Source organism: Benincasa hispida, chromosome 4, assembly GCF_027475165.1.
Source record: "Benincasa hispida cultivar pf3 chromosome 4, pf3_genome.v1.1, whole genome shotgun sequence".
NCBI lineage: Eukaryota > Viridiplantae > Streptophyta > Magnoliopsida > Cucurbitales > Cucurbitaceae > Benincasa > Benincasa hispida.
This window is the reverse complement of record NC_143481.1, coordinates 64,506,579-64,533,829: the sequence shown is the minus strand read 5'-3', so window position 1 is coordinate 64,533,829 and position 27,251 is coordinate 64,506,579. Positions and strand designations below refer to the sequence as shown.

Genomic DNA, 27,251 nt, shown 5'->3' with positions numbered 1-27,251 from the left:
CCTTAAGAAAGCAAGAATTTCTGAGGACTCACGGTAACAAAGCACAGTATAACACGAAAAACGTATGAACGTAAGCTAGAGGGGGATAAAAAAAGGTAAGTTGGTGGCTGAAAATGAAAAGGTCAACCAATAGACCACGCGCAAGAATGAGAGACAGTTAGTCAGATAACACGAAAGGATGAAAAAAGCTCTATTCCAAATGATCGAATGCCAAGTAGAGTGATCATTTCTGGGGGACCCGATGGATGGGAGTCTCCCCTATAGAAGCGAACTCATTCCCACATTTGTTAGCCGCAAAGCTAGAAAGGGCAGCTACTTTCTCCTGTTTATCATATTATTGCTCTTCCACTGGAGAATTGGTTATTCCAATTAGACAACTTTTAAAGATAGCTCTAACCTACTTTGGGTGCCTTGATCTAAACACATGCAAATAGGCATCTTGACAAAAAAAAATTATATACATAATATGTGTGCCTTGATCTAAACACTAAGAAAGTGGAGTGCAAAACTAAGGAGACTATTTTGTTCTTACAAGTCAGTTTCTAGATTCTCATTTCCATGGTGATATTCAAAGTGTGCATTCAAAAATTCTTGTGCCTATGCTATCAGTGCTATAGGCAATGCCTCTCAAATGTAGACCTTTGTATCGCGCACTAACATAGCAAAGGTGAAGAGCAAAACTATTTGTATCCCTCGTGACAGTATGAACTGTTGTCCCTTCTTGTCATTCTATTCATGACCGTTTATGTAAGTTTCGCCCTTTGTAAGCAGTATGTTCTAAGTTATCAAAGATACTTATGTTAACCATGTTTGTAGCAACCACCCTGAAGTGATTAGCCCATGCGAATGTGGGGAGCCACTCAATCAAACAACTAGGATCTTTTTCCGCTAATACCTATGACCCGTAATAAAACAGGCTATAATTTGAAGTCTCATTTATGGTTGGTACCTTTCAATTAGTCCACTTTGATTAAAAAGATTTTTCAAATCATCCACTCTGAATCTTTTCGTTAAGCTTGTTTCGACTATATCTTCTTCGTTTGAGCTCTGATTTGAGTAATTCAAATTGTATTGGAATCGTTCTTTCGAGCTCTACGCAAAGAATGCTTCAAAACACTAAAATTTTTAGTGAATAAAAGTAGGTATGTTACCATCATTAATCATATAATATTAATTAATTTGAGATTAAAGGTAGAAAAAATAAACATTTGATATACTATTGATACACGATTGAAAATGACTAATTATTTAAGTGTTTTAAACTTAAGGGCATTTAAGTAAATAAAGGCTTATGAAAATTTTGTAATTAAATGTATCTTTAATTAATTAGTGTTTCTTTATGTATCACCTTAAGTTGAAAAAGGGAGGGGCAGCTGCACAGAGAGAAGAGAGGAAGAAGAGAGAGAGAAACTCGCAGAGGAAGCTTATGTTGGGAGTGTCCTAAACTCGCAGTTCGTAAATATTGTTAACATATCTATTTATCAATAAAAATATTATTGAGTATTGTATTCAATATATTGTTGTTGATATTGCATTCTTTTATGAAAATCCAATAAACAAATCCATGGCTATAGTATGAATAGTTTAACTTTATGTGACGACATAAAAGATGATCAAGTTTTAGTATATAACCAAAATGGTCTATAAGTATATGGATGAGATTGTGTACCTCATCCTGGTGACACTATTGGATGCAACCCATTTTGTATACTGATACAAATGATGGGATCCAAAAATCATTCATGTGGAGACATGTGAGCGGGGCATCATGTGCAATGAGTTTGCATAAAATCGGACCTCGAAATAGTCACTTTTCTTTATAACAATCGTTTACTATGAAAAATGACTATTTCAAATTCAATGACCTAGGGTAACTCGATCTTAATCCTGAGCTAACTATGAACTCCTGTTTATTCGGGATTATCCTTTGATCTGCATAGGTGAGAGTAGTCCAACAGCACTGCTCAATAAGCCTCCCATTTTGGGGATAAGACCAGATAGATAGCTGAGGATATAGCTTTGCAAAATAGAATTTACTCCTACTCGACTTAGGGTTAGCAGATAGGTTGTTCTCTTAAGGGCTATGCCTAGTCTTGAACAACGGGGCCCTGCCCTCTCATGGTTGAGAGGGTTGTGATTTATAAGTTGGACTATAAATCAATTGTTCAATGGAAGAACGGTGGGAGCTTAAGGAGCAAAATGTATTTACAGGGGAAAATGGTTTTGACCTAGCTGTAAATACGAACGACGTGTGAATGATCAAATTATCGACTATGGTTAAAATGGACAAAAATATATCTACAATGAGAAGAGTGCAACTATCGAGCTATAGTGGTATGTCTTGGTAGTTAACAAATAGTGATTAATTCAGTTTAAAGAGTTTAATCAATTAATTGCAAATCGTTGGAGCTCATGATTTGTAGGTTCATAAGATCTCTCTACTAGCTTGTAAATTGTATTAGTAAATTGAGTAAATATGATGAGATTCTAAATTAGGGTTTAGAATTTGAAATGTTTAAATTCGATTAGGGTTTCAAATTAATTGTATTCGATGCAATTGAAACCTTTAATTTTATTGAAATTAAACAAAATTAAAGAGTTCAAAATATTTATATATTGATTCAAATATTAGATGAAATGTAATATTATATTTAATATTTGATATTAAATTTAATTAATTAAATGAGTTTAATTAATTATCCAATCTTAAATTCAAATTTTGAATTGGTTCAAAATTAGAATTTTGATTAATTACAAAATTAGACTTAAAATTTATCTTTTGAAAATCATACTTTAATTAAATTAAATTAATCAAATTGCATAAAATTAAAATTGGTTTTAAATTTGAAAGTGGGAAAATCCAATCTTAGATTTTCCCACTCAAATTTCCACCTCATGCCACTTCAATTTCAATGTATATTTTTTGTTTTAAATTAAATGAGGTATGTTAAATTAATTGCATGAAATTCATGTATATATTGAAGTTTTGAACTTCAATTCACTTCTTCATGCAAACATATCAGCTCCATAAAATTTGCAGAAATTCTTCCATCCAAACCCTCTTCAATCTTATCAAAAACCAGCTCAATTCAATGTTTCCACCACATAATCCTTGCAAGAGAATAGTAGAGAAGATCTCTATAGTGGTCTACTTGAAGAATAAAGCATCAATTCGTGGAATTCGGCTGGAATTAAAGAGGGTTTATCAAAGGTATTGTGTTCAACAAATCCTCTTGTGAAATTGTATTTCAAAAGCATTTTTTAAACTCAAATTAAGTGTAATTAGAGTGCTTATTAATTCATATTTTTTCCGCTGCATCTTTGTTTACTCTATCAATTGGTATCAGAACATGATTTAAGCAATCAATTATCGTTAATTTTATTTTAGTGGTATTTTTCATAAGTTGTATGAAAATAGTGAACTGGTATGGTTTTTTCTAAGTTTTGGCATTGAAATCTCTTCAATTATTATGCAATTCTTGTAATTGGCTCTTGATTGATGAGCTTTAATGTGTGATTAAGAGTCTGTAATTCGATTGGAGTCATTAGAGTTGAAATTAGGATGTAATTGAAGAAATGAGTGAAGAAGGTCGAGCTGCAGAAATTGGATTTTCAGCCACTGTCAAATACTCGACGCTCGATGGCTTACTCGATGTTATTTCGTGAAATACTCGATGCTCGATGGCATATCGATGGCTTACTCGATGGTATTTGGTGAAATACTCGATGCTCGATGATGCACTCGATGGCTTACTTGATGGTATTTTGTGAAATACTCGATGTTCGATGGTACTCGATGCACAATGTCATACTCGATGGTACTCGATGTTCGATGGTACTAAATGTCATACTCGATGCATGATGGCATACTTGATGCTCATACTCGATGCTCAACGGCATATTTGATGCTTGATGGCATGCTCAATGGTACTCGATGGTTTTTGCCCGATTCAACCCATTTTTTAGTATTGGAGGTCCGGTTCGAGAGGTTCGGGACCGATTCAAGGAAATTCGAGCATTCCATAAGTGTTATGGAGCCAGTTTTGGTTATTATTGTAATAATTAGATTTTTTTTTGTTTGCTTCAGAATACCAAAACTAAAACCATATCAGTTTATGTTTAATTATTTATGCATGTGATGTATGTTATAATTAAATAAATCTTGTATGTGCATATAGTATGTCATGTAGATTTAAAATCCCACCATAGGAAGCATGTCACATGCATTGAAAGTATGTTATAAGACGTTATAATATATAGTATGCATGTTTAGGGTTTTAATTGTTTTAATATAAGTGTTATATTAAATCATGAGATATCTGATGTACTTTATGGATGCAAAAGCATGTCTAAAGTTTTATAAGTTGTTATAAAATTGAATTAGACATTAAAATCCGTAACAAAGATAAACAACATGCTCATTTAGGTTAACAACTTGTTTTATAGTTAAAATAGGTCATTATCTTATAAAATTTGGTTACAAACTTAATCGGTTCATAATCCTGTCTAAGGCTGGGAGTATTTAAGTTGACGGTTTACGTAACACCTCCTACTTGAGGATTATGATCGAAATGATGAGCATTGTTAACCAATTTTATGAGCTTGTGTGAGCGGTGTGAGGTTTAAAATTAGTTTAAATACCTAGATATCGTAGGTTGAAGTCCAAATATAAATGTTATACTTGGATAAATTTATATAGACTTAGGTTGTTTAAAATTAGCCGTAATAAACCTAAGTAAAAGAATACCAAAAAATTTAGTGGGAGATTAAAAGTATATTCGATATATAATTTTTAGTTCTCACATCCTCAAGAGTTCACACCATGAGATCCATGCTCAGTTTTGTGTCGCTTTTACCGCAACTGCTCCATATAGAAAGTGTTTGCATGGGTCAATAATAAGGTGAATGGGGGAAGTAGTTCATAGTAAATGGGTGAAGAAAATGTGTCAACATATCCTACGGTCTCCTCCATTAGTTTGAACTATGAGATTCCTATGTTGCGTAGATAATTATAGTTTAATACAAAAAGGAATGTTTTTTACACTAAAAAAAATCTACAACTAGTAGTAAAAAAGTACTGCGTGATAGAACACTATCAGATTTTTGTAGTAGAATCGAACCAAGATACTTAGTATGTGAGATGAAAACAGTGGAAGGATAGAGATTACGTGCTTGTCGGCACAAAAAACATGGGATGTTTGAAATTACTAGGCTTGAAGGGGAGCACTCATGTTTGTACTCAGAATTAACACATGATCACTCACAGGTTCTTTGGTTAGGCTAACATTCTATCGCACAATACTAGATTTTGAATGTCGAAACGAGAAATAAACGAAGCACTCGATTAAGGGGACATATATACAGAATATGCCATGAGAAAGCTTAAGAGATGGAAAAAACGAGATTTGCACATACAGTGACGTCTATTGATAGAGGAACCCAAACTTTTGAAGTAAAATCTGGCATAAGTATGATCTCTCCTTATAAAGGCACAAGTTATAAGCTTGAAAAAAGAGACTTGTTCTTGTAACAAATGACATTCATTCAAGATTCCATGCTCTCATGTAATTGCAGTTTATAATTATATGCATTTGATATACTTGCCTTTAATTGATGAATGTTACAAATTGTCTTAATTCAAGTGATGTTATGAAGGTCGCTTCCATCCAATACAACACCCAAATTATTGGCCAGAATTATCATTTACAAAAGTTCGTCCAAATGCAAACTTACTAAGAGAGCATGGTCGACCAAAAAGTAGGTGAATTTATAATGAAATGGATTTGCAAGAGGCTAGCCAAAAAGTTTGATATACAATTTGCAAGAGAGAATGACATAACAAGCTTACTTGTCCATAAAGTATATTAAGTGCTTCGTCTTCGGGCCATTGATGACTTTGCTATGTAAATGATTTTGTTATGCAATTGACTTTGTTAGGTAATGGACTTTGTTATGTAATTGAATTTATTATGTAATGGACTTTGTTATGTAATTGACTTTATTAATATGTGTTATTGTAATTGGTTTATTATTATTATTATTGTAATAGACTTTCTTATTGTAATTGGAATTCATTATTCAATTTTGTTTATATTTTTCAACGATTATGCATCATGGATCTTGGTCCTTCCAATCCTGTGCAATTATATCAACAAAATACCCATCATTCACAATCGATATGGGATAGTTTTTCTACTGTAGTTTTGGGCTACTGGAGAAGGGAGGCATTTCCACAATGTACAATCCCGTTCGATCTACATATCATGCCTTATGTACAACAGGCTGGTTTTCTTGGGGATGCACAGATTGAATTTATCCAATTACATCGACACCTCATTAGTCTTGTGAAAAGTGCATTTCATAAGTCTTGTGAAAAGTGCATAATTACGTTGCAGGACGTTGTAATTAAGTTTGGATTACAAGTGAAGGGAGAATCTATGACTATTCATTGTAATAAGATTGGAAACAAGTTTGTGACGATCTTTTGGGCTTTCGACCAAATGATTTGAAAGGCTCAAGATTAAGATCCTGTGGTTAGTGTCCCAATTTACAGAGTTGTCTCCCGATGCCAACGACATTAGCTTACAGAGATATGCACGAGCATATATTTGAAGGAAATCTAAAATGAGGATTTCCATGAGCAGCAGAAGGGATCATTCCAAATTCCATTCAGATTGAACACAAACAATTACAGTCTACAACGGAAACTAACAGGTCATGCATAAATAGAAATTACAGCATGCTATAAGAGAATCAAGGGATAGAGTATGCGTACCTTTGAAGAACCATTCTTCAAGAATCCCTTGATCAGTCCAAATGCGTCCAACAGCAACACTCGAACGTAACGACCGGTATAGCCAACGAACATGAACACAACAAACACAGCCAACAGATCCTTGAACCTAATCGAGTCCAACTCGATTCACGAACTGAGTAAATACACTACCACAAATGTTACCTTGGTATTCTCGGTGTGAGAATCCAGGAGCTGTGGGCTCTGTATAATCTTGGCTTGAGGAAGAGACTGAAGGTATGTGAGACGATCGAGTAAGCGGGAGATGAAACACTGTCTATCGCATAGACGATGTACTCGATTGTTTAGTAAATGAAACCTATCGCATAGACTTTGCTACTCGATCGTGTAGCAACGATCAACTGAGTAACTATCGTACAGTCAACTCTACATGATCATTTAGTCTCTGTCAATGCTATTACTTAGTAAAACAATTTTACTTGATAGCTTTTTCTCTGAGTTCTTTTCAAATGAGGCAACTGCTAATTTTGGAAAACTATTTTCCTTTTATTTCACGATTACCATAAAAATTTTAATAACCTCCCACTCAATTGGTTATTAGAGAAAATGAATTATATTATCATATAATTAATATATTATAAATAAATATGATAATCAACTTACCATATCATAATTATAACCTATAGTTCTAATATTTCATCATATGAAACATACAAACCATAGTTCTTTTTCTATTTTATGGTACTTAATGTGAATCACATTTACATTAATTCCTCCAATTAATGTATCTCATACATCACACCAACTATATCGCATATAATTGAATTTCCTCTTATTAATTTGAACACTTCAAATTAACCCCAAAATCTGATTCTCAACTTGAACCCATTGAGATATCAAGGAGACCTTATGGACTTGTAGCTTGAAGCTCCAACGGTACGTGAATAACTGACTAAACTCTTTAGTCACGAGATCCACCATTCGTTAACTGTTGAACACTCCACTAAAGACCGACAACTGCACTCTTCTCGCTACAAATATATTTCTATGTCCATATTAACCAATCAACAGTGCGATAATCCTTAACAAATCGCTCGTAAGTACAGTTGGGTCAATTTACCATTTTTCCCCTATAGCTACATCTAGCTCTTTAAGTACCACTGATTCCTCTAATGAACAATAAATTATAGTCTTACTATGACTGAGTCCTCTTTTCCAAAGAGAGGGTGTGGCCACTATGTTCAAGACCCGGAATCACCCCTTAAGGGAGTAATTTATCTACTTACCCCTGCTTCAGGGAATGAGTGAATTTCGTCTTGTGTAACTGAGTTCCCAGCTCCCCAATCAGACAAATACCCAAAAAAATAGGCTTGTTGAGTTGACAATCTGGTTACGTTCACCCATACTAATCAAAGGACTGCCCTTATAGGCAGGAGTTCCCAAAACACTCAGGATTAAGTCATGTCACCTATGGTCATTTTAGTGAAATGTAAATCTCAATTATCAATGGCGTTATATAAAGAAACTAATCATCTCGTGGTTCGGTCTTATACAAACTCTTTGTATAGGGCACCCCCGCTCGCATGTCTCTACATGAATGGTCAGGATCAGACTATTTGTAGCACGTTACAACATTTGTAACTATCTACAAAGCAGACCGTATCCGTAGTGTCACCAGGATAGGATAGGGTATCCCCCCTTATCCTTATACTACAGAGCATTTAGGTTATTACTTAAGGCATGATCCACTTGTATGTCTCACCTACATGCTTGAGTTTATGTAAAATAACCACAGATCTTTGTTTATTGGATATGAGTAAATGCAAATAAAAAAATATTTATTCTATTAATAACAATGTGTACAAACTGTTTACAAACTACGAGACTCCGGGAGAATTAGGACATCAATCCCAACAATATTATGTAGCTTATTAGAGAATTTTGTTCGTCGACAAGTCAAACACTTTGGTACACCTTGTATTTCTTCCACTGCTGGCCAATTTTGAACATGATGGTCCGCACTCGTGGGGTGATGCCATTTTTACATGGCTTTTATAGAGAACTATGTCAGGTTAGTAATGCACAGGCTTTGAAAATATAGGGCCACTAATACTGCTACAAGTATGGGCTTATGATAGATTTAATATTGTAGCACCACAAATTCAGTTATAGGCCCCAAATCATCATCCACTCAGTGCTCGATATTATTTTATTTACATATTTATTTCATTATCATTTATGTAATAAAATAAATTAATTTTATTCTTTTAATTTAGATGGAGTGGTATATTAGCTGCTCTGAACAATCAACAGATAGGTTGCTGGTATACCGACTAATATTTGATCAACTGATGCACAATCAGATGATAAATGAATATACAAATGAATATTACATACTTTTTGGGTGTCTAATTATTCTCATTTTTTTTCCAGGTTAATTGGATGTCATACATGCAAGATATTTGGTCATTACTATCTGATTATTATTGCAATAGCCAAGATATTTGACTGATCGTTAGCCCTCTTATATGCTTTCATATCGTAGAGTGGCATCAATTAGATCGTGTGTTGAGATAGTTCGATTTGCGACAAACGGTACCGTCATTATGACAATTACTCTCGGCACTCCACCAGACTAATTTGAGAGGTAAGCACGACCAAGAATGGTGTCGAATTCATGCAAAATATTTATCGTTCTAGCGTGCACGTCATGATCATTGTGCACAAGGACAAATAACAAATGGATCAGTTGAATTAGATGTCTACATTTTCTGGTACGATTTAATCACGAGATGATTTATCACACCTAACAACGCATACTATTACTGCATGGTAGAAGTTTTATTATCTTATGTTTTTCAAATGTATGATATGAACATTATTTAGTATTAATTTTTTTTATCATAAAGAATAATTTTGTCCAAGATGTAAGTACAACACAATTTGCCAGAGTTGAGTTCTATGTGTGATCAAATGTAGAAAATGTTGTTCTATGTGTGATCAAATATAGAAAATGTTGTTCTATGTGTGATCAAATGTAGAAAATATTATTCAGCAGACAAGACGATTCCATGTTGCTGACACTGATTGAAGATGTATTAGTCGTAGACGACAATGGTAACAAGGCAAAGCTAATCCAAAGGCACACGAAAACGACTACCATGTGGAAAATTGAGGGACTTGTAATTCAAAGTTTTAGCTTCATGTGAACTTTTATCTTGAAATAAAAGAACTGATAAAATTACATTTGAGACACTAAATCTAATAAATGAGTATGATATAAAAGAACAAGCATAAAATAAGTAAGGAATAAAATTGTCAATTAAAATTTAAAAAAAAACAATCTAAAAAAAAAAACTTATATCGTGGATGGGGTTCACGAGTTTGGTATTCCTTTGTTGACCAAGTCCACGCATACGCTGACATGGTAACCATCTATCAGTCACGGGGTGATGACCTGGATTAATAAAAATCGTGTACTATGTACATGATTTTGGTACCCTATTTTTGTCAATATTTTTCCCTTCAACCCTACTTTTGAAATTTGTTTCCTATGTATCTTATTTTTGTCATTATTTTTAAAAACTACATTATTCTTGAACTTAACCCTTTAGTTTAAGACACTTTTAAAAATCCAAATTTAGTGTATGTGCATCAATATTTATTAAAAATATAGAGTTAAATTTGGATATATTTAAAATTTTAGAGATTAAAATGGAAAGGAATGAAATTCGTAGTATGTTTTTTTTTTTTCTTTTTTTCAGTTCTAAATTATAGGGATTAAAATATTACATTGCAAATAATGTGGTCAAAAGAATCAAACCTACCTAGGCATTGACCTATGGAGCTGGAAATGAATGTTAGAGGTTAAATATTGAAATTTTTTATATAAACATTATGATGCTCACTTTGCGGAAGGTTATATATGTATAATTAAAATGGATTATATTTGCATACTTCATGTGTATTGATTGCTCGACTTTTTGTAGACTAATATGGATATAGATTAATCACTTTTAAATTTTCAACCTTTTTTTTTCATTCAATTTTGGCATAACTACGTAAGCACAATATCATATTAAAATGTAATAATGTAAGCTGAATTTAGCTAACTCTCAACTCTCAAATGCTTGAATTCTACATCAAACTGTTGAAATTTTTAGAACATCTTGTTTTAAAAAATGATCAAAATCGTTTTTGTCATTTTTAAAATCACTACATATTTTTAGTCATTCAAAGCTAATTTAGAAAATTATAAAATTAATTTTAAATGATTAAAGTACGTTTTAGAGTAATTAAAAGTGATTTTAACCATTTCAAAATCACTTTCAAATATACCCTCAAAATATTCATTTTTAGTTCTCAAATTTCTTAAACAAAGGATCTAGTATGAATGGAACTTTTGTAAAATACTTTAGTGCATCCAAGTCTAGCGATAAATTAAATTTACTATTAAACATTTAAAATATCATTCTATTTTAAGTTTAGCTTGGAAGTGTTATAGCTTTTAAAATAATTGTTGGTGACGGTACTTTTAGGAAGCAAATTAGTATTTGGTATATTTTAATTTTAGACCTGAATAAGTTATTTACATTGTTTGATAAAATACCAAATTATTGTATTTTAGATATAATAACTAAAATGTATCTATTAAAATTTAAATTTTTTATAATTTATAATTTTGTAAATAATAGTTTAATATTTTATATTTTGTTTCTTCTAAATTAATGGTTAAGTATTAAGGGAAATAACTTTAGTTTTTAATAAAAGAATTGATTTGATATTGTTTAAAATAAAATAGTTCATTCAACCGGTGAAAAACTAGGAGATGGATTTTGGTTGTGAGAAATAATACTATAATGAATCTAAATTTTGAAGAATAAAATTAACTACTGAAAATTTAAAAATTACAAATAATAATAACTTCTGATTTTATCATAACTAAAAGTTGGAAAAAAACCGATTTTAAAGATGGTGTGAAATGAACATATATTTTAAAAGTGGTTTTAATATATTTACTAACAATCTATTCTATCAAACACAAAGTTAAGATTTTTTCCAAAATCACTTTTCACCCTCCCAAAATCATCCCAAATGTCTTATAGTCTCTTTTAAATATTCAAATTTAGTCCTTTAATTTTTAATAAATCTCAAGTATAATCCCTATGATTGTTTATCGTTGATTTTATTCCGAAAAATATTAGCAATATTTCTATAAATTTTGAAAAATATATTCAAATTATGTATTTTCTAACCTGATAATTATTATTATTATTTGACCGATGTTAATAAATATTAACATTAAATGGCTAAATTAAGATTTATTGAATCACAAAAACTAAATATAGAGAATTGAAAATATAGAGACTAAACTGGAATAGAATTCAAAGTATCGAGACTAAAGCTTAGTTTGGGATTGTTGTAGCCTAAAAAATAATTGTTGACATCAGTGTTTTGAGAAAAATCAGCTATAATATGATGTAAAAATGGTGTTTATTAAATTTATTGAGGTGTTTGATAAAATTAATACGAAATTATCATGATTTAGCTATAATGACTAAAGTAAATATATATTTCAATTATATATTGATATTTTATAGCAAACTTACTATAAAGATAATTATTTTAAAATTTATGTTTCAAATAAAAATTAAACTTTATTTCCATCTAAATTACTTGACAAAAGTTAAAACCAAAAATTATTGTTAAAAATGGAAAAGTGAATGGATGTGGAAGGAAGAATGTATTTGTAATTTTTAAAAAATTAGTGAGATTTGTTGGAAACTAAATTTAAAAGTTCGTGTGAGTGATTGATATAATAACAATTTAAAAAGTTATTTTAAATAAATTAATTAGATCTGTTTGGATTGACTTAACAAAAATCTATTTTTAAAATTAAAAAAAAAAAAAACTCATTTTTATTTAAACATTTTTTTTTATATAAAAACGGATTAAATACAGCTAAAAAAGTTATTTTTAGTGATTTCAAACACTCCAATTTATTCTAAACTAAATTATTTTAAAATTAAATACTTAAAAATATATTCCAAACATATTTTTAATAATCTTAACCGCTGTCTACTCCCACATATGGAATCCAAACGAGACATAATATGAAATTTGAACCCAAAAACATTGACAAATTGAAAGAAATGATAATTGGGCTAACGGCCCATTTGAGAGTGGCCCAAAGCCCATAACAGATTTGGCTGAGGCCAGTTCCCAGTATCGCAGGATTTGAAGTTTCGAAACGACGTCGTCTTTCTATTGCTCGACTTCGTCGTCTTTCCATTAATTTCTTCTCTGATCAACGTCGGTGGGGCTCCGGATCCCGTGGATCTCCTCGTAATCAGTGACCAGTTAATTCTCGATGATGGAGGAAAGTAAATCCGGTTCAGACTGTGGCTGTTCGAATCGGAATTTCATGCTTTCCATAACTCCGATTCAGGTAATTTCATTTCGTTTTCTATCTACAGATCTGATTCTCTTATTAATTGCTTGGCTTGTTTTGTTCTGAGTATTTGGTGGCTTGTGAGTGTGTGAGAGACAGAGAGAGACAAACTGCAATTCTCAAATTGCAATTAATGTTAGGAGTATGAACGAACTGCAATTCACAAGAAACATCGATTTCAACCTAGATCATTTACTTCTTTTAGTTGAGGATTATATACAGAAAGTAGCCTAGAAATTGATTTCACAGAATGGTTCATGGTACATGATTTTAATTTATGCAATACTTAAGTTGGTGGCTTTAAATTTTCAGGTTCCATGATAGATTTATAATCAATTGAAGAATTGGATTATCTATTGTTTGGGAAGTGTTTTGGTTGATGTGAAGATGGTATTAGATAATTAAGAATGTTGGTTTGAAGATAAACTCTGAATCTCCTTTTTAATCTGCATTTTGACATGCATACTGTGGAAGAAGAGAGGCAATAAAGATGGTTGCAACTTACTGAACGGAAAATGAAGAAGAGATTCATTTTAAAGAACCCAATTGCCTTTGTTTTTATGATTCTATCTCTTTGTTGCATACTTATTGTACTCATCACAACGCTAAGACTTCCAGAGCTAACTGTAGGAGTTAAGGCTGTAGCCAGTGATAAGGTTTCAGTGATCAGAAAGGTTCCCAAATACGATAAGTTGGGCAAGTTTGGAGAGATGATGATCAAAATGTTGCCTAAGGATCTTCCTTTTACTGTGTTTGTTCCTTCGGAGAACGCTTTCGAGCGCGTATTGAATTTACGAGTGAACGAAAGTTTCACAAGTACTGAGAAGTTGGACGACACATATGCCGTGACTTCGAGAATATTAGGCTTCTCTGCTGTTCCTCGAACTATTTATTCGACGTTGTTAGATTACGGGAATGAGATTTCATATGATGCTGTTTCTGGATTCACATTGAACATTTTCAAGGACAGAGATGGGATGCTGATTGTTAATGGGGTGAGGTCTGAAATGGTGGATATAAAGAAGAAGGATGTTCTTGTGCATATAATGGATGGTGTTATAATGGATGCTGCATTTGAGCAATCAGTAAAACCTGATGACAATGAAGATTAAACCTGTGAAAAGCAGCTGTTTATTATTATCCTTATTAATCATACATTCTAAACCATTTACTTCAATAGTAACAGAGTGGTCAATGACCAAACAAGTAAGTTATTTTCAACCAAACATAACATTCTTCTTACATATGTGTGTGGAACAATAGATTCTTATCCTCAAATGACCATCGGTTCTCTTCCTTTCGAAAAATTCTTGTCATATTATTTAGCTTAGACCTATGAGTTTGGTTTCAAAGAATCTATTAATTCTTTGATTGCAATTTGGTTCATAAATTACTATCAATTTCTCGTTAAATCATCTCAATTCACCTAGAAGTTTAATATGTTATATTCATAGCGGTTCTTTTGCATGTAGAATAGAAGGGTGGAAATTGTATAGCAGGAGGAAAATCTTGTAATGTAATTGTTTAATTTGCTTTATATATTTGAGGTAACCAATAAGATAAATTAGGATAATATATTGAAGGGGGGATGGAATTGATTATTGAATTGAATAATAAGGAAGCAAAACCAAGGAGTGACAAATATTTGGACAAAATAGTTTGAAAGTTTTTATGAATTCCGAAGCATTGAATCCACACATTGGTTTCTCGTGATAAAGGCCAATTTGAATTTCCCAATTTCCAACATTCACTGATTAACAATAAATCTACGTGTCTCGAGCATGCACTTGAGAATGTCGAAGCCCTTTTTTTTTTTGGCTGCATTTCCCCCCTCCCCCAAAAAATAGAACACATAAAGTAAGAGAATTTTAATTAATTGAAACCCTAGCTTGCTACACTACAATAACCTTAGAATTCAATGATAAGCACCATAAGTTTTGAACGCTATGATGAATTCTGATGATCTACAGAAAGCTTAAACGTAGATCCAATGGCGGATGATCCATTTTTGTCTCTATTTTGTAGGTGAAAGTTGTGGTGTCATCGTACTGCTTCCCGTTTACTCTATACTGATGATGATGATGATCCTCTGGTAATCCTTGTGTTTCATCAATGGTAGAGTTTAATGGAAAAAGTTGAAGCGTTTTCATCATTCTTTCTGGCTCCAACTGATCCATTATACCCTTATTTGTCATCGACTGATCTGCAAAATCTGCTCAAACCCCAAAACACAAAACCATCAAACAATTAGAACACTCGGAACTTTCTCATATAATAGAGTCAGTCGGTTCGGAATGACTTTCCAAGCGCTTATAAGTGAAGATGTTTGATATCTTCTAGATCATTCGTGCTTTTAAGTCCTTAGAAAGTAATTTCAAACGGATTGAGATATAAAAAGGAGATGAGAAACAAACATACGTTGATGGTTAGAAGAAGTTGGAGGAATGAAATGTTGTTGTTGTTGTTGAGGAAGTGAAAGTTTACGACGCTTTTGTCTCTCACGAGCTTTATGATTCTGAAACCAGTAAAACACATTCTTGCTCTCGATCTTGCCGTAAAAGCTGAGATGATGAGAGATTTTCTGAATCTGATCACTACTCGGAGTTCTAAGCCCTGACCTGAACAGCTCTGTCAGCACTTTTACTTGTTCTGCTGTTGGATTCCATCTCCCACATTTGCTACTTCCACTCCCTTTTCCTCCGCCTCCGCCGCTCTCTCCGCCGCATCCTCCTCCCCCTTTTACATATATTCTAGAACAAACCCCATCTTCCATATTATTATTATTATTCTTCAACACCAATGATCTTTCCCTCTTCTCAGAAACAAAACCTTGTGCAAGTCAGAAAAAGTACACTCTGCTCCCTCTTTTAAACAATACTATATATATATATATATATATATATGAGAGTTCAGTTTGAGATCACAATTTATAATTCTGTGGTCCTTTCTTCTCAATTATGTCCAGAATATTTATCAATTATATAATATATGATCCAATAGCATTACACCATTATTTATAAAAATATATATATATATTGTCTATATACTACTCTACTTTCATTCCCATGTCGCATGTCACCGTTTTTACTATGCGTAATACTTATGTGCATTTCAGGTATCCCCTATTTTTATGTATCTTATCTTTATTACACACAGAAAAAGAATTAAAATATTTCGAAAGAGAAGAAGAATTTGTCACGTGATAAATTATGATTGAACAATTTGGTAGAATATACAAGCATACGTGTTCTTCAAGTTGTACTTAAGGTTTTTTTTTTTTTTTTTTTTTTTTTTTTTTTTTTTTACTATTATATAGATCTGTTCATAAATATTTAGCCATGAAAGTAACCCAGCTGAGTGTATATATATTGCATTCTAAGAGATTTATCGATCATATTATTTCAAGGTCGGGAATTCAAATTTTCATAGCTCAATGGTTGGATTGTATATTTGTTTGTGTTATGAATAAGGTACTTTGATTTTAGGGAAAGGAAAGATTGGATTGAAGTTTTGGTTGATTTGTTTATGGAAATTAGGAAAATGGGAGAGACATGCGCAAAAGCTGCCACTGGTGAAAATTTTCGGTCACCGAGCAGACAAAGATGCAAGTTTCATTGATTGTTATTAATATTAATTAATGGGGATTTTGAGTCTCATGGATCACACTTCTATTTTTCACGTATTTGAATGCATTTTTTTATTGCCTTTGGTGTTTTTCAGTAAAGCATGCACTTACTCTTGTCCTAAAACAATTCCACCAAGAGAGAATTTCAATATTTAATTACTCATCATCAAAATAATTATATATATAGTTCAATTGGTCTAAGACATTATTACATTTCTTTTCACCTATGATATAACTTTGATTCTAATTGAAATAGTTTGGAAATAATTGAAGAAAAGATTAAAATGGATTTTTATGTATTCTGCATAACTTTAATATCGGGTTGTAATGTCTTTTGTCTTAAGTATGATCCTCTACAACTGTTAGAACACATTAAGAGTGTGTTAATTATTCATATTATCCTTCGTGGTTTTAGTGAATGTGAAATTAAGTTTATTCGTGTTCTTGCACACTAGGGCTCTTCGAGCTCCCTGCCTTGCACACGTACTCTCGCTCGCGCGAGAAACTCTCTCTTGTGCTCCTCTCGCTCTCTAATTCGCATTCATAACTTTGTTCTTAATGCTCTTTGACTAGCAGAGAGATACTTCATCATTTAAATGGGTATTATTACAAAATAAATTGGGAAAAAATTGGGAGAGAATTGAGGGAAAGTGTAATGAAAAGTCAAAGTTAATTAAGGGATTGTCTGAATGTGTGTTGGAGGGTTGTGATCAAAAAGAGACTGACAGAGATACTAAGTTGACCAAAAGTGGAAGGTTGGCCAAAAGGATGAAATTTTGGTGTGGGATTTTGAACTAATAAGAGAAAAGAGAGAGAAAGAGAGAGAGAGTGGGAACATAAGCATAGAGACAACAAAAGCCACCAATTATTATTATTTTTCTTTTTTTTTTCTTTTACAATATTTAGGTTGGATTTTACTTTGTCATAAGCCTCTTGTCTTGACTCAAATGACACTTTGTTCTACAAAGCTCAATTTCAATGAACATACCTTTGTCTTCAAGGTCTTGTCATTATTTTGAGCAAAATTGGAGCACTTCTATGAGAATAATTAATTGTTTCTTTACACAGTTTGTTTAATTTTGTCTACTTGTTTAACCATCTTGAACAACTTGCACATGAAATCTATTGTTATTTACACACCATATTCTAACATGTGAATCAAAAACATTGTATATTTTAATTAAAAATATTTGTTTTCTAGCTTTTTTTTTTTTTAAAACCATTTTTCCTATGTTTCTCAACACTAAATTGTGATTACAATATATCTATTACAACCATTGTGATTTTGTCTATTTTTTCAATACTACATTGTGATTAATATAAATATTGCTTTCTAAAACATAAGAAAATGAAATCAATTTACTTGTACTTGAAAGAATCATAAATAATTGTAAATGAATACTCACAAACTCACACATTACAAGAACATAAACAGACATCAAAATGACAAAGCATTGTTTTTTATGTTTTTAATTAAACTAACAATGATTCTACCGAACATAAAATGTTGAATGAAGAAGCTGTGTTTTGGGTTTCTAAAAATATGAAAAAGTGATTTCAAAGAAACATGATATTTTGAAAATTATATATAAACACATTTTTTCAAAAAAAAAAAAAAAAAAAAAAAAAAAAAAAAAAAAAAAAAAAAAAAAAAAAAAAAACACAGTCCTCTAGAAAAAAATAATATATTTATGAGGAAAGAGTTTGAGAGGATTAGATTTATGTTTTTGAAAAGCAACAAAAAGAATGAACAGAAAATGCATTTCCAAATCCATACATCGCTAAAAGTGCCATTAAATTGATCCTATCTTCTTGTCTACACTACACCATACAAAACCCCAAAAACAAAATTATCTTTTTTTGTAAAAAAATAAAAAGAAATAAATAAATAATATTAGTGAGATTCCAGTAAAAAGTAAAAAGTAAAAAGAGATCACGTAAAATATGGAAGATGAATTTGTTCCATGCGAGGAGGCATGTTTTTACCTATCTACTTCTTGACCGGTATAAAATCTCGTTGAATAACCATTTGATTCTTTAAAATTAGGTTTGTTTATCAACATTGCCTTCATATAATATGGATTTATTTTTGGCCGACCAACTTCAAGTGGGTAGAGTGGAGTATAATTATAGTTCGATTGTTTTTTCGAGTACAAACGAAGAGTTGGGATATTTAAGCCATATACCTCTTGTTGCTCAACACATATTAATGTTGGTTGAGTTAAGTTCCTTTTGGCTCTCTAATTATAATAGTTGGTATTAGTAATTATTATGACATGCAATTAACAACGGTATTACTATTTCAAATCCTTCTTTGTTATCGTGTTTACTATTTGTTATATTGTTTACTATTTCCTACTCATCCTCTCTTTCCCTCTTTGTTACATGTTTACTATTTTCTGCTATACTAAAATAGTTTGCACCTGAACATAAATTTATTATAATCTATAGATTATTATAACCCACAAATCATAATAATCACTAACTATAATACTCAACTCATCATCCCAAAAACTCCAAAGGAATTATAATACTTACCTATTTACTTATGAATAGATATTTCTATATTGACCGTTGAGGGGAAATATTAGTGTTTTTCTTTTGTTATCATTTGAGTTAATAGACAAACATGGATGAGAATTAAACCTTCGACCTTCGAGAAGGTAATAAAAATTCCGAGTAAGATATTATTTATGTGTGAAAAAAAAATTAATTAGGTAATAGACATAGGAACTTTATTTGAATAGTGTGATTGGATGTTAAAATAAGAGAGTTTTCGTTTCCGACAGTGGAAATAGTTAAGAGAGAAAGATTATGTTAATCAGTGAGATTCGAGAAATTAAAGGCTTAAGCTGGAAATTAGGGCACGCCACAAAAAACTTGTCCCCACTCCCTACTATACTATACTATACTCTAACATTAATTATAAATTATTGTAGTGTTCTAGGAAATAATTTTAGTTAAATTACTAGTTTCTTTCATCTAAGTTCGTTAGATTGTGACAAATTTTTAGATTTTACGTTTTAGTTAATAAGTTTCTCCGCTTTTAATTTTTAACTTGAATTTGATGGTTAGGTCAGTTGAGTTGTGTTCATATTCGGGTGTCAATTTAACTTTTTTTTTTTTTTTCAAGACATGAGCTTATAGGAAAATTTAGGTGTTTTCACTTCCCTTTTTCTTTATGATTCATTTCAAATTATCACTTTTATCATATTTGGGACTGTTTTCCTTCTAAAGTGATACTTTTAGAAAATCAACCAACCTTTTTCTAATAGATATTAAAATATAGGAAATTATTTCAAATGGTAAAATTGTTGAAAATATTTTAAAAAAATATAACAAAATTTTAGAACTATCAATGATAGACGCTGATAGACACTAATAGACTTTTATCAGTGAACTATTAAGGAGATACATAAGTATAACTCAGCTGATTAAGATTAAGGTATATATTTTTAACTGAGATATTAAAAGTTTGAATCTCTCGGTGTTCAAATCAAATATCATGTTAAACTCAGGATAGATGTTGTATTTAAATATAGTTTGAAAAATAAAAGTTTTTTTGGATAAACAACATATAGTTGAGTTGGGAGTGGAGAAGTCATTTGAGAAACATAGTATTGTAAATTAAGGAGAGAAAAAGAGGGCATTAAACCCACTAATGATTTTTAAGACGACAGCGTATAATCAAATCAGGAAAAGCCAAACCCATAATCCTTACTTCCCTTCTCTTAATTATTATTATTATTCACTTTTAATTCTCACAAAGGAACCACTGTCATCCAATCATCCACCTCCACGTGTCACTTCTCCTCCCACATCCCCAAACCTCTACTTTCTCCAACTACATTCATTATTTTCACTAATAACAATATGTGTGTGTATAAATATAAAAAGAATGCAACCATTAATGGATCTCCAAATTTCAAATAGACGATGTTAGGGATGATTTTAAATCGAAGGATATAATTGACATCAAGTGCGAATAGAAATGACAAAATTAAGAATAAGCAAGATATAGGTCAAAAGTGGCAACTTAGCCTTTGTCTGGTTTGGGCCTTGGCCGAGGTCGAGCCTTACCAATTAATTGTCTAACGGAGTGTATTTTATGCATGTCTTGAACACAAGATATCAATTTAGACCCAGAATATGGCTTGAGAAAGATGTTCAGCCTCGACCTAGCCAAACATGAAACTAAGCACGCCCCTTAGCTCAATAGGTTATATGATTATCATGAGGCAACTACAAAACCCTAGAGAACAACCTAGATCAACTTTTTCTATAAATAAATTATTGTAACTTCATATAAGCTAAATTGAGTTCTACTCTCAAACTCCCTAACTTCCACACTCTTTCACTAATTGAAGTGTGCGTCGCAAGCGCCACATCAGTATGCAAGTTTCTCTTTTGCAGCCAACGTTTTTCTCCCTTTCAAGTAAATTTACTAATGGTTTCATATGAATATCAAATGTATTTCTCCTGTCCAAAATTTGACATCAAGAAAAAATATAATAGGTTTTACAATCTACTAAAATTTCCTCACTCACACATAGTTTTTGATTGGTGGCTTCTTTGGATGAGAATTGACAAAGGCATGCAAAATCCATATTAGTTATATAGTTTTCAACACTTTGTCTGAGAATAAGTTATTCTTAGACTCTTTTGTTTTTTTCACATACAAGGATTTCTTTATCCTTATAAAACTATGGGTTTTCTATTTCTCCTCCCCCTTCTTGTTTTTCATTTTATATATCATTTTATTTATACTAATTTAACCAAATTAATATAATTTTTTTAATAAATTAATAATAATCTATTAAAATATTTATTTAATTTATTTTTACAAATAAAATTTGATTAAACTAATGAAATTACTTTATTTACATAAATTATCAATCAATTAGTTATCAATATCTTAAATATATTTAATTAACAAACTAAGATAACTTAATTAAATATATTTAATTAACAAACTAAGATAACTTAATTTAACTTAGAAAAATAAACATTTTTCCAATAATTATAATTGATAACTTATTTTTTTTTTATAATCAAACAATTATTTATTGGGATTAATTTGATCCTTCATTATTAACATATCTTCATTATTTAAAAAAAAATCTAATATTTCTTATTAACTTCAATTATTATCATATTATATTTTGTAATTTTTTTTCTTTCATTAATTTTTGTATATTGTTTATGAAAATATATTTCTGTTTTATTAATTAAAACTAACTGATGAAAATAAAATTTATAATTAATAATAATGAACTTTACTTAACTAAAATTAAATATAATTGATTGTAATAAATAAATAACCATATACTTATTAAATTCATTTTTATTGATAAAAATATGCTAAATTAATGTAATTAAGGGTGTTTATTTAAAAATACTAATTAATTAATTTTAGTAATAATTTCAAATAAAGAAAATTAATTTTAGTATATGTTAATTTAACTTGGTATAAAAAAATAATTTAAGTATTAGTTATTTTAACTTAGTATAAATATTCATTTTTAATAGTATTTGTAGTTAATGTTCCAATTAAAATGACTTTCATTATTAATTAATTAATCTTACTAATTGTATTAGGTTACCAGAATTAATTTCATAAAATAAAATACAAACATAATTTGTTATCTGATAACATCTTTTATTTCTCCAACATTCTTTTTCTCCGATACCTATAGAAGCTTAAACCAAATGGGCGTTTAAAGTCCTTGCGCGTTTGTACATCCAAATTATTTTCTTGATCTTTTTTTTTTTTAATGTTTAGGCCTAATTAGTAACTATTTCATTTTGAGTATTTTATTTTGAAAATGAGTTTATTTCTTTGAATTTTTAACCAAATTCAAAAAACAAAAACAAATTTTTAAAAACTTACTTTCTGTAATTATCAAAGTTTGACCTGACTTTTTAAAACATTGGTAAAATATAGATTAATAAGAAAGAAATTTAAAAGTGAAATAAGTGTTATAAACATTATTTTCAAAAACCAAAAACAGATTACTAAGACTTCATTTGATAACCATATGATTTTTTATTTTTGATTTTGAAAAATAAACCTATTTCATCCTTATTTCTTATAATAATTTATATCTTTCTTAATTCAATGTTTGAATTTTTAACCAAATTCCAAAAACAAAAACAATTTTTTGAAAATTACCTTTTTAAATTTTCAAAATCAACTATTAGTAAAAAGTAGATAAAAAAAATGAATATAGAAGTAATATCTATAAGATTAATTTTCAAAAACAAAAAGTTACCAAACGGGAGTTTAAATTTTGGCATGATCTTTCAAGTGCCTACAGCATAAAAATCTTTTTAAGTTTTGATTTACTAGGAAAATCAAACCAAACAAATTCAAAATGGAACCAAACAACCAAATTATGTTCTTAGTCTTTACTAAGTATTGTTTGAAGAAAAGTGGGATGGAAAAATTTCCCACAGAAATTATGAAAAACATATTCCCCATGGGGTAATATCCACATAAGTATGGGAATTTTTAGATTAAAATTTTAAATAAACTAAAGAACTAATTGAATAGTTAGTCTAATTTAAAGCAACATTTATTAAAATTAAGAAAAATTCATATTATTCTGTGAATGAGAATACTAACAACAAATTCATATAAAAATTCACACACACACATCATTACGTATATACTTTGAAAAGGGCACCTTAATCCCTTATTGCTTTGTTTGCATCCCAACAGGAAGAGGATCGAAAATTGAAAGTAAATCATATTGTTGGCTTTAAACGACGGAAGTATACTTAAAAGTGAGATGAGAAAGAAAGATTTGTGGCAACATAATACTGAGTATGGGGGAAAATTGGGCGTCTGGACAAATATTTGTTGATGGTAATAATGCTACTACAACACCCTCGTCTGTTAAACTAGACAACATATTCCACAAAGCAGGCAGTAGTATAAGAAGAATCTGACAGTGAAACTCAATCAAAATGGGGGTTTGTAGAAGAGAAGGGGGAGCCGTTATGCAGAAGAACACTAAGTACCCGAATTCTTAGATTTTGGTCAATCACCAAACAAATAACATGCAAAATCGTCGATGCAGGTTTGAAGAAGTTACAGAATCTGAGCAGCCGTATTCAACTTTTCAGCCAAGCTCAGCTGTGTCCTGGTTATACTTGATAAATACAGCAACAGCAAATGGTCCTAGGAAAGAATGAAGAAAATGGGAGATAAATGGATGAAACAGTCAGATCATTTCCATTTAAAAGTTTAAAATTTTCATCTAAACCATTAACCAGGCACCAAGCTCAAATAATTTAGGCTCGTAGGATAACTGTTTGGTCCTCAGTTTTTAAAACGGGATTGTTTCCTCATGAACAGCCAAACTCCAAAAACAAAATCACATTTTCAAAAGCACAACTTGTTAGTTTTCAAAACTTGCAATGGGTTTTGAAAATACTCCTACAAATATAGATAAAATCAATAAGTGTAAGTAATGCAAGTAATGTTAATAAGCTTGAATTCCAAAATCCAAAAGATCATGAAATGGATCTTAAAATTTGATTAACATCACAACTCTACTTATAGCATCATAATATACAAGGTACGGTAAAATAAGCTTACCTGCACGTTGTCATTCATCAGCTTATCAAAAGCAGCTGGTGACAGTTTTGGAAGAGAGGCTACAGTGTCAGCTAGAAATCTCCCTATCGTGTTGTCTGCCTCAACGTGCCCTTCCTGAGAGAGTAGTACCATAAGCAAACGAAAGACTATTTATAACAAATGAGGAGACCCAAACGAAACTCACCACAACGTTATCAACATATTTGTAAATATCGTCAATTAAGGCAAGCAATCTCTCCATTGAAGCTTCCATTCCTTCCAAATCATTTGGCAGTTTATCAACAGACGTTCTCTTCAATATATCAACTGGCATCACAAATTGCATTAGTACTGGGGATTTGCCGGAATATATATAACTGACTTGAAGAAAGTTTAGAAATGGATTGGACAGGATTAAGAAACAAACACAATCGAACAATTACAAAAACAATAACGAGGCATCTCCGTCGATATACATTAATAACTGCAATATAGCCTCAGAAAAAAAAAAAAAAATCACAAGCTAAGTTAATGTGGACAAAAACCAGCAAAGCTACAAAAATGGAAATGTTAAATTTTGTATCAGACCAATATAATGCTTTTCTCACATAAGCTGGGGATATTAAAAAAGTTTAAGATCAAATCTTTCATACAGCTGTCTCAATGAGGCAACATTATAGTGACTCACCTAAAATTTTGTGCATTAATGTCAATGAAAAATGGGTGTGCAGATAGGTATCTATGACATAGAGAGTGCAGCTTCGACAATTCAACAATGAAAGTAAAACATGAGCATTGATTAAATTCATACATCCAAGTCTCTCAGCTTCAACCATTCGAAGATCTAAAGGAATTTCTTGAAACTGAGCAGCAAGCTGTCTATCTCCCAGGGACAAATTGACAGAGATATAAGCTTTGATCGTCCCTTCGCCATTTTTAAATCCAGTATCAACAGTCAGGTGAATAGGGTTTGCAACTTCTCTTGAATAAAATTCATGTATCAACGCACTGCCACCTGTAACTCCCGTACCAGTTGAGTACCTGTCAGTATTCATGGTGTATATAAGACACTGTAAGAATGTGTCTATCGCATATGCCATCTAAGTGTATTTAATATCACAAGAACTCTGGATGAACTATGTAGCAACATTACGGGAAAAAGATAAAACCAAGTGTAATATACCTGAAACTAAATAATATAGCAAATTTGTGGTCTTTCAATTGCTATCAAACAAACAAAAGTTACCAGACAACTTTCTAGTGAGAAACCAATTTCATTTGGGAGAGTAAGAATCTACAGAGGCCAAAAGGCCAAACCAGACGAGCAACAGAAAATAGTCGCAAATACAAACTTTGGAAGTGAACTAATGCACTTTAAATATAGTTGATAAAGATGAGGAGAATCCAAAGGTTTGTCTGTTGGATGATACTGTTTTTCTCTTGTTGGGCTGCTGTAATAAGTCCTTTATGTAACTCTGCAATTTTTTTAGTCCTCTTTTATCTTAATGACATCTAGTTTCTTATCCCAAAAAGAAGCACTTTAACTATAGCTGATAAACATAACAAAGAAGGATAAGAAGGATCGGCTTTACCATCCAACGATAACTTCCTTTGGATTAACTTTTTGATGGGAACTTAACATGTTGTGATGATAGTCAATATCCAGCGCAACCTGTTGTGATGAAAAGAATGAAAATAAGGTATTAAAGAGTGGAAGTATAAATTTGTATGTGAATTTATTGCAAAATTATAGAACAAACGATAACCATCAGTAGCAAGCCCAACATAATATATCATTCAAATTCAATGAGACAAAGAACGAACAAAATGAATAAGGTCAATCTGCAACCATATTTTTAAATGTTCACAATTCCCTCGAATAAGTAATTTACACGAACCATTAAGAAATTGTAGACAAAGAACAATATAATCGAAGAAGCCAAATTGAAATAAAGAGCAGAAAGAAGGCAGGGAACCCTCATTTCCTCAAAGAAACAGAGTAAGAAATCAATTCGTCAAGGAAAAGGATAGAAACTAGGGTTTTAATTATGACTCAAAAAGTGGTTGCTCGAACAATTACATGAAGGAAACACTAGAGCTTAGTTCAATGCAGAGTAAGGAGGAAACCTGATCCGAGAACTCGTTGTGAGGAACAGCATAAGAGTTGCGAATATCAACGGTTCCATCAGGTAAAACCGAGCCGAGAAGAGTACCAATCACTCGATCGGCCTGGTCGGGGCGCCTCACATAGCAATCACAAATGTTGAAGATAACCAGAGGATGAACCTTGGCAGATAAAGTGTTAGAGGACTGTGAAAATTGCAAAACAGTGTTCTCGGTGGTTGCCATTGCTTGAAGCTTGATTTAACCTTGCTCCGTGAAAATGGATGCCGAGAGAGACGACGAACGAGCAAAGCGGATGCTAGGGTTTCTTTTTTGGCTCCAATTTTTGGAAGAAGACGCCTAACAATTGGGTCGCTGAATCTAATATATTGGGCTTATTGGATTTGCTCATATTATAATATTAATAATTAAACAAATCGCTTATAGATCAACAGCCCGTCTAGCTCAGTCGGTAGAGCGCAAGGCTCTTAACCTTGTGGTCGTGGGTTCGAACCCCACGGTGGGCGTTTTTTTCCTTATTTGCCTCTTTTAGGTCACATTTTTCAGCTTTTTAGGTACAATCATTTAATTTGAGACGATTTAAACTCTTCATTTTTTGAAGTAATTTTATTTGCTTTTAATTCCTTGAAAACTAATTTTTCCTTTTTGGCGTTAATCATCATATCTACAAAGTCGTCCATTGATCTATTACCTTTAATTTTATTGTCATTTTAGC

At 31.3% G+C, this 27,251-nt stretch overlaps 3 protein-coding genes and 1 non-coding gene across 4 annotated transcripts; 2 read left to right on the top strand and 2 right to left on the bottom strand.

The window, feature by feature from the left end:
- The first annotated feature begins 13,016 nt into the window (after positions 1-13,016).
- On the top strand, positions 13,017-16,247 carry LOC120076746 (Fasciclin-like arabinogalactan family protein). Its single transcript, XM_090313384.1, has 3 exons — positions 13,017-13,202; positions 13,518-14,411; positions 15,231-16,247. The coding sequence occupies exon 2, from the start codon at positions 13,721-13,723 to the stop codon at positions 14,315-14,317; it is 597 nt and encodes a 198-aa protein (XP_090169510.1). The 5' UTR covers positions 13,017-13,202; positions 13,518-13,720; the 3' UTR covers positions 14,318-14,411; positions 15,231-16,247.
- LOC120076747 (WUSCHEL-related homeobox 5) lies at positions 15,059-15,978 on the bottom strand. The gene is made up of 2 exons (XM_090313383.1): positions 15,624-15,978; positions 15,059-15,417 (listed from the first exon to the last, which is right to left on the bottom strand). Exons 1-2 carry the CDS (start codon positions 15,976-15,978, stop codon positions 15,170-15,172), a joined length of 603 nt encoding a protein of 200 aa, XP_090169509.1. The 3' UTR covers positions 15,059-15,169.
- Positions 16,248-23,635: 7,388 nt separating the features above from the next.
- EIF2 (eukaryotic translation initiation factor 2) lies at positions 23,636-26,903 on the bottom strand. The gene is made up of 6 exons (XM_039028182.2): positions 26,540-26,903; positions 26,005-26,084; positions 25,224-25,453; positions 24,618-24,739; positions 24,434-24,547; positions 23,636-24,013 (listed from the first exon to the last, which is right to left on the bottom strand). The coding sequence occupies exons 1-6, from the start codon at positions 26,759-26,761 to the stop codon at positions 23,924-23,926; spliced, it is 858 nt and encodes a 285-aa protein (XP_038884110.1). The 5' UTR covers positions 26,762-26,903; the 3' UTR covers positions 23,636-23,923.
- Positions 26,904-26,969: 66 nt separating this feature from the next.
- Positions 26,970-27,042, top strand: TRNAK-CUU (transfer RNA lysine (anticodon CUU)). The gene has a single exon. It is a non-coding gene; the product is annotated as a tRNA-Lys (tRNA).
- The last annotated feature ends 209 nt before the right edge of the window (positions 27,043-27,251 follow it).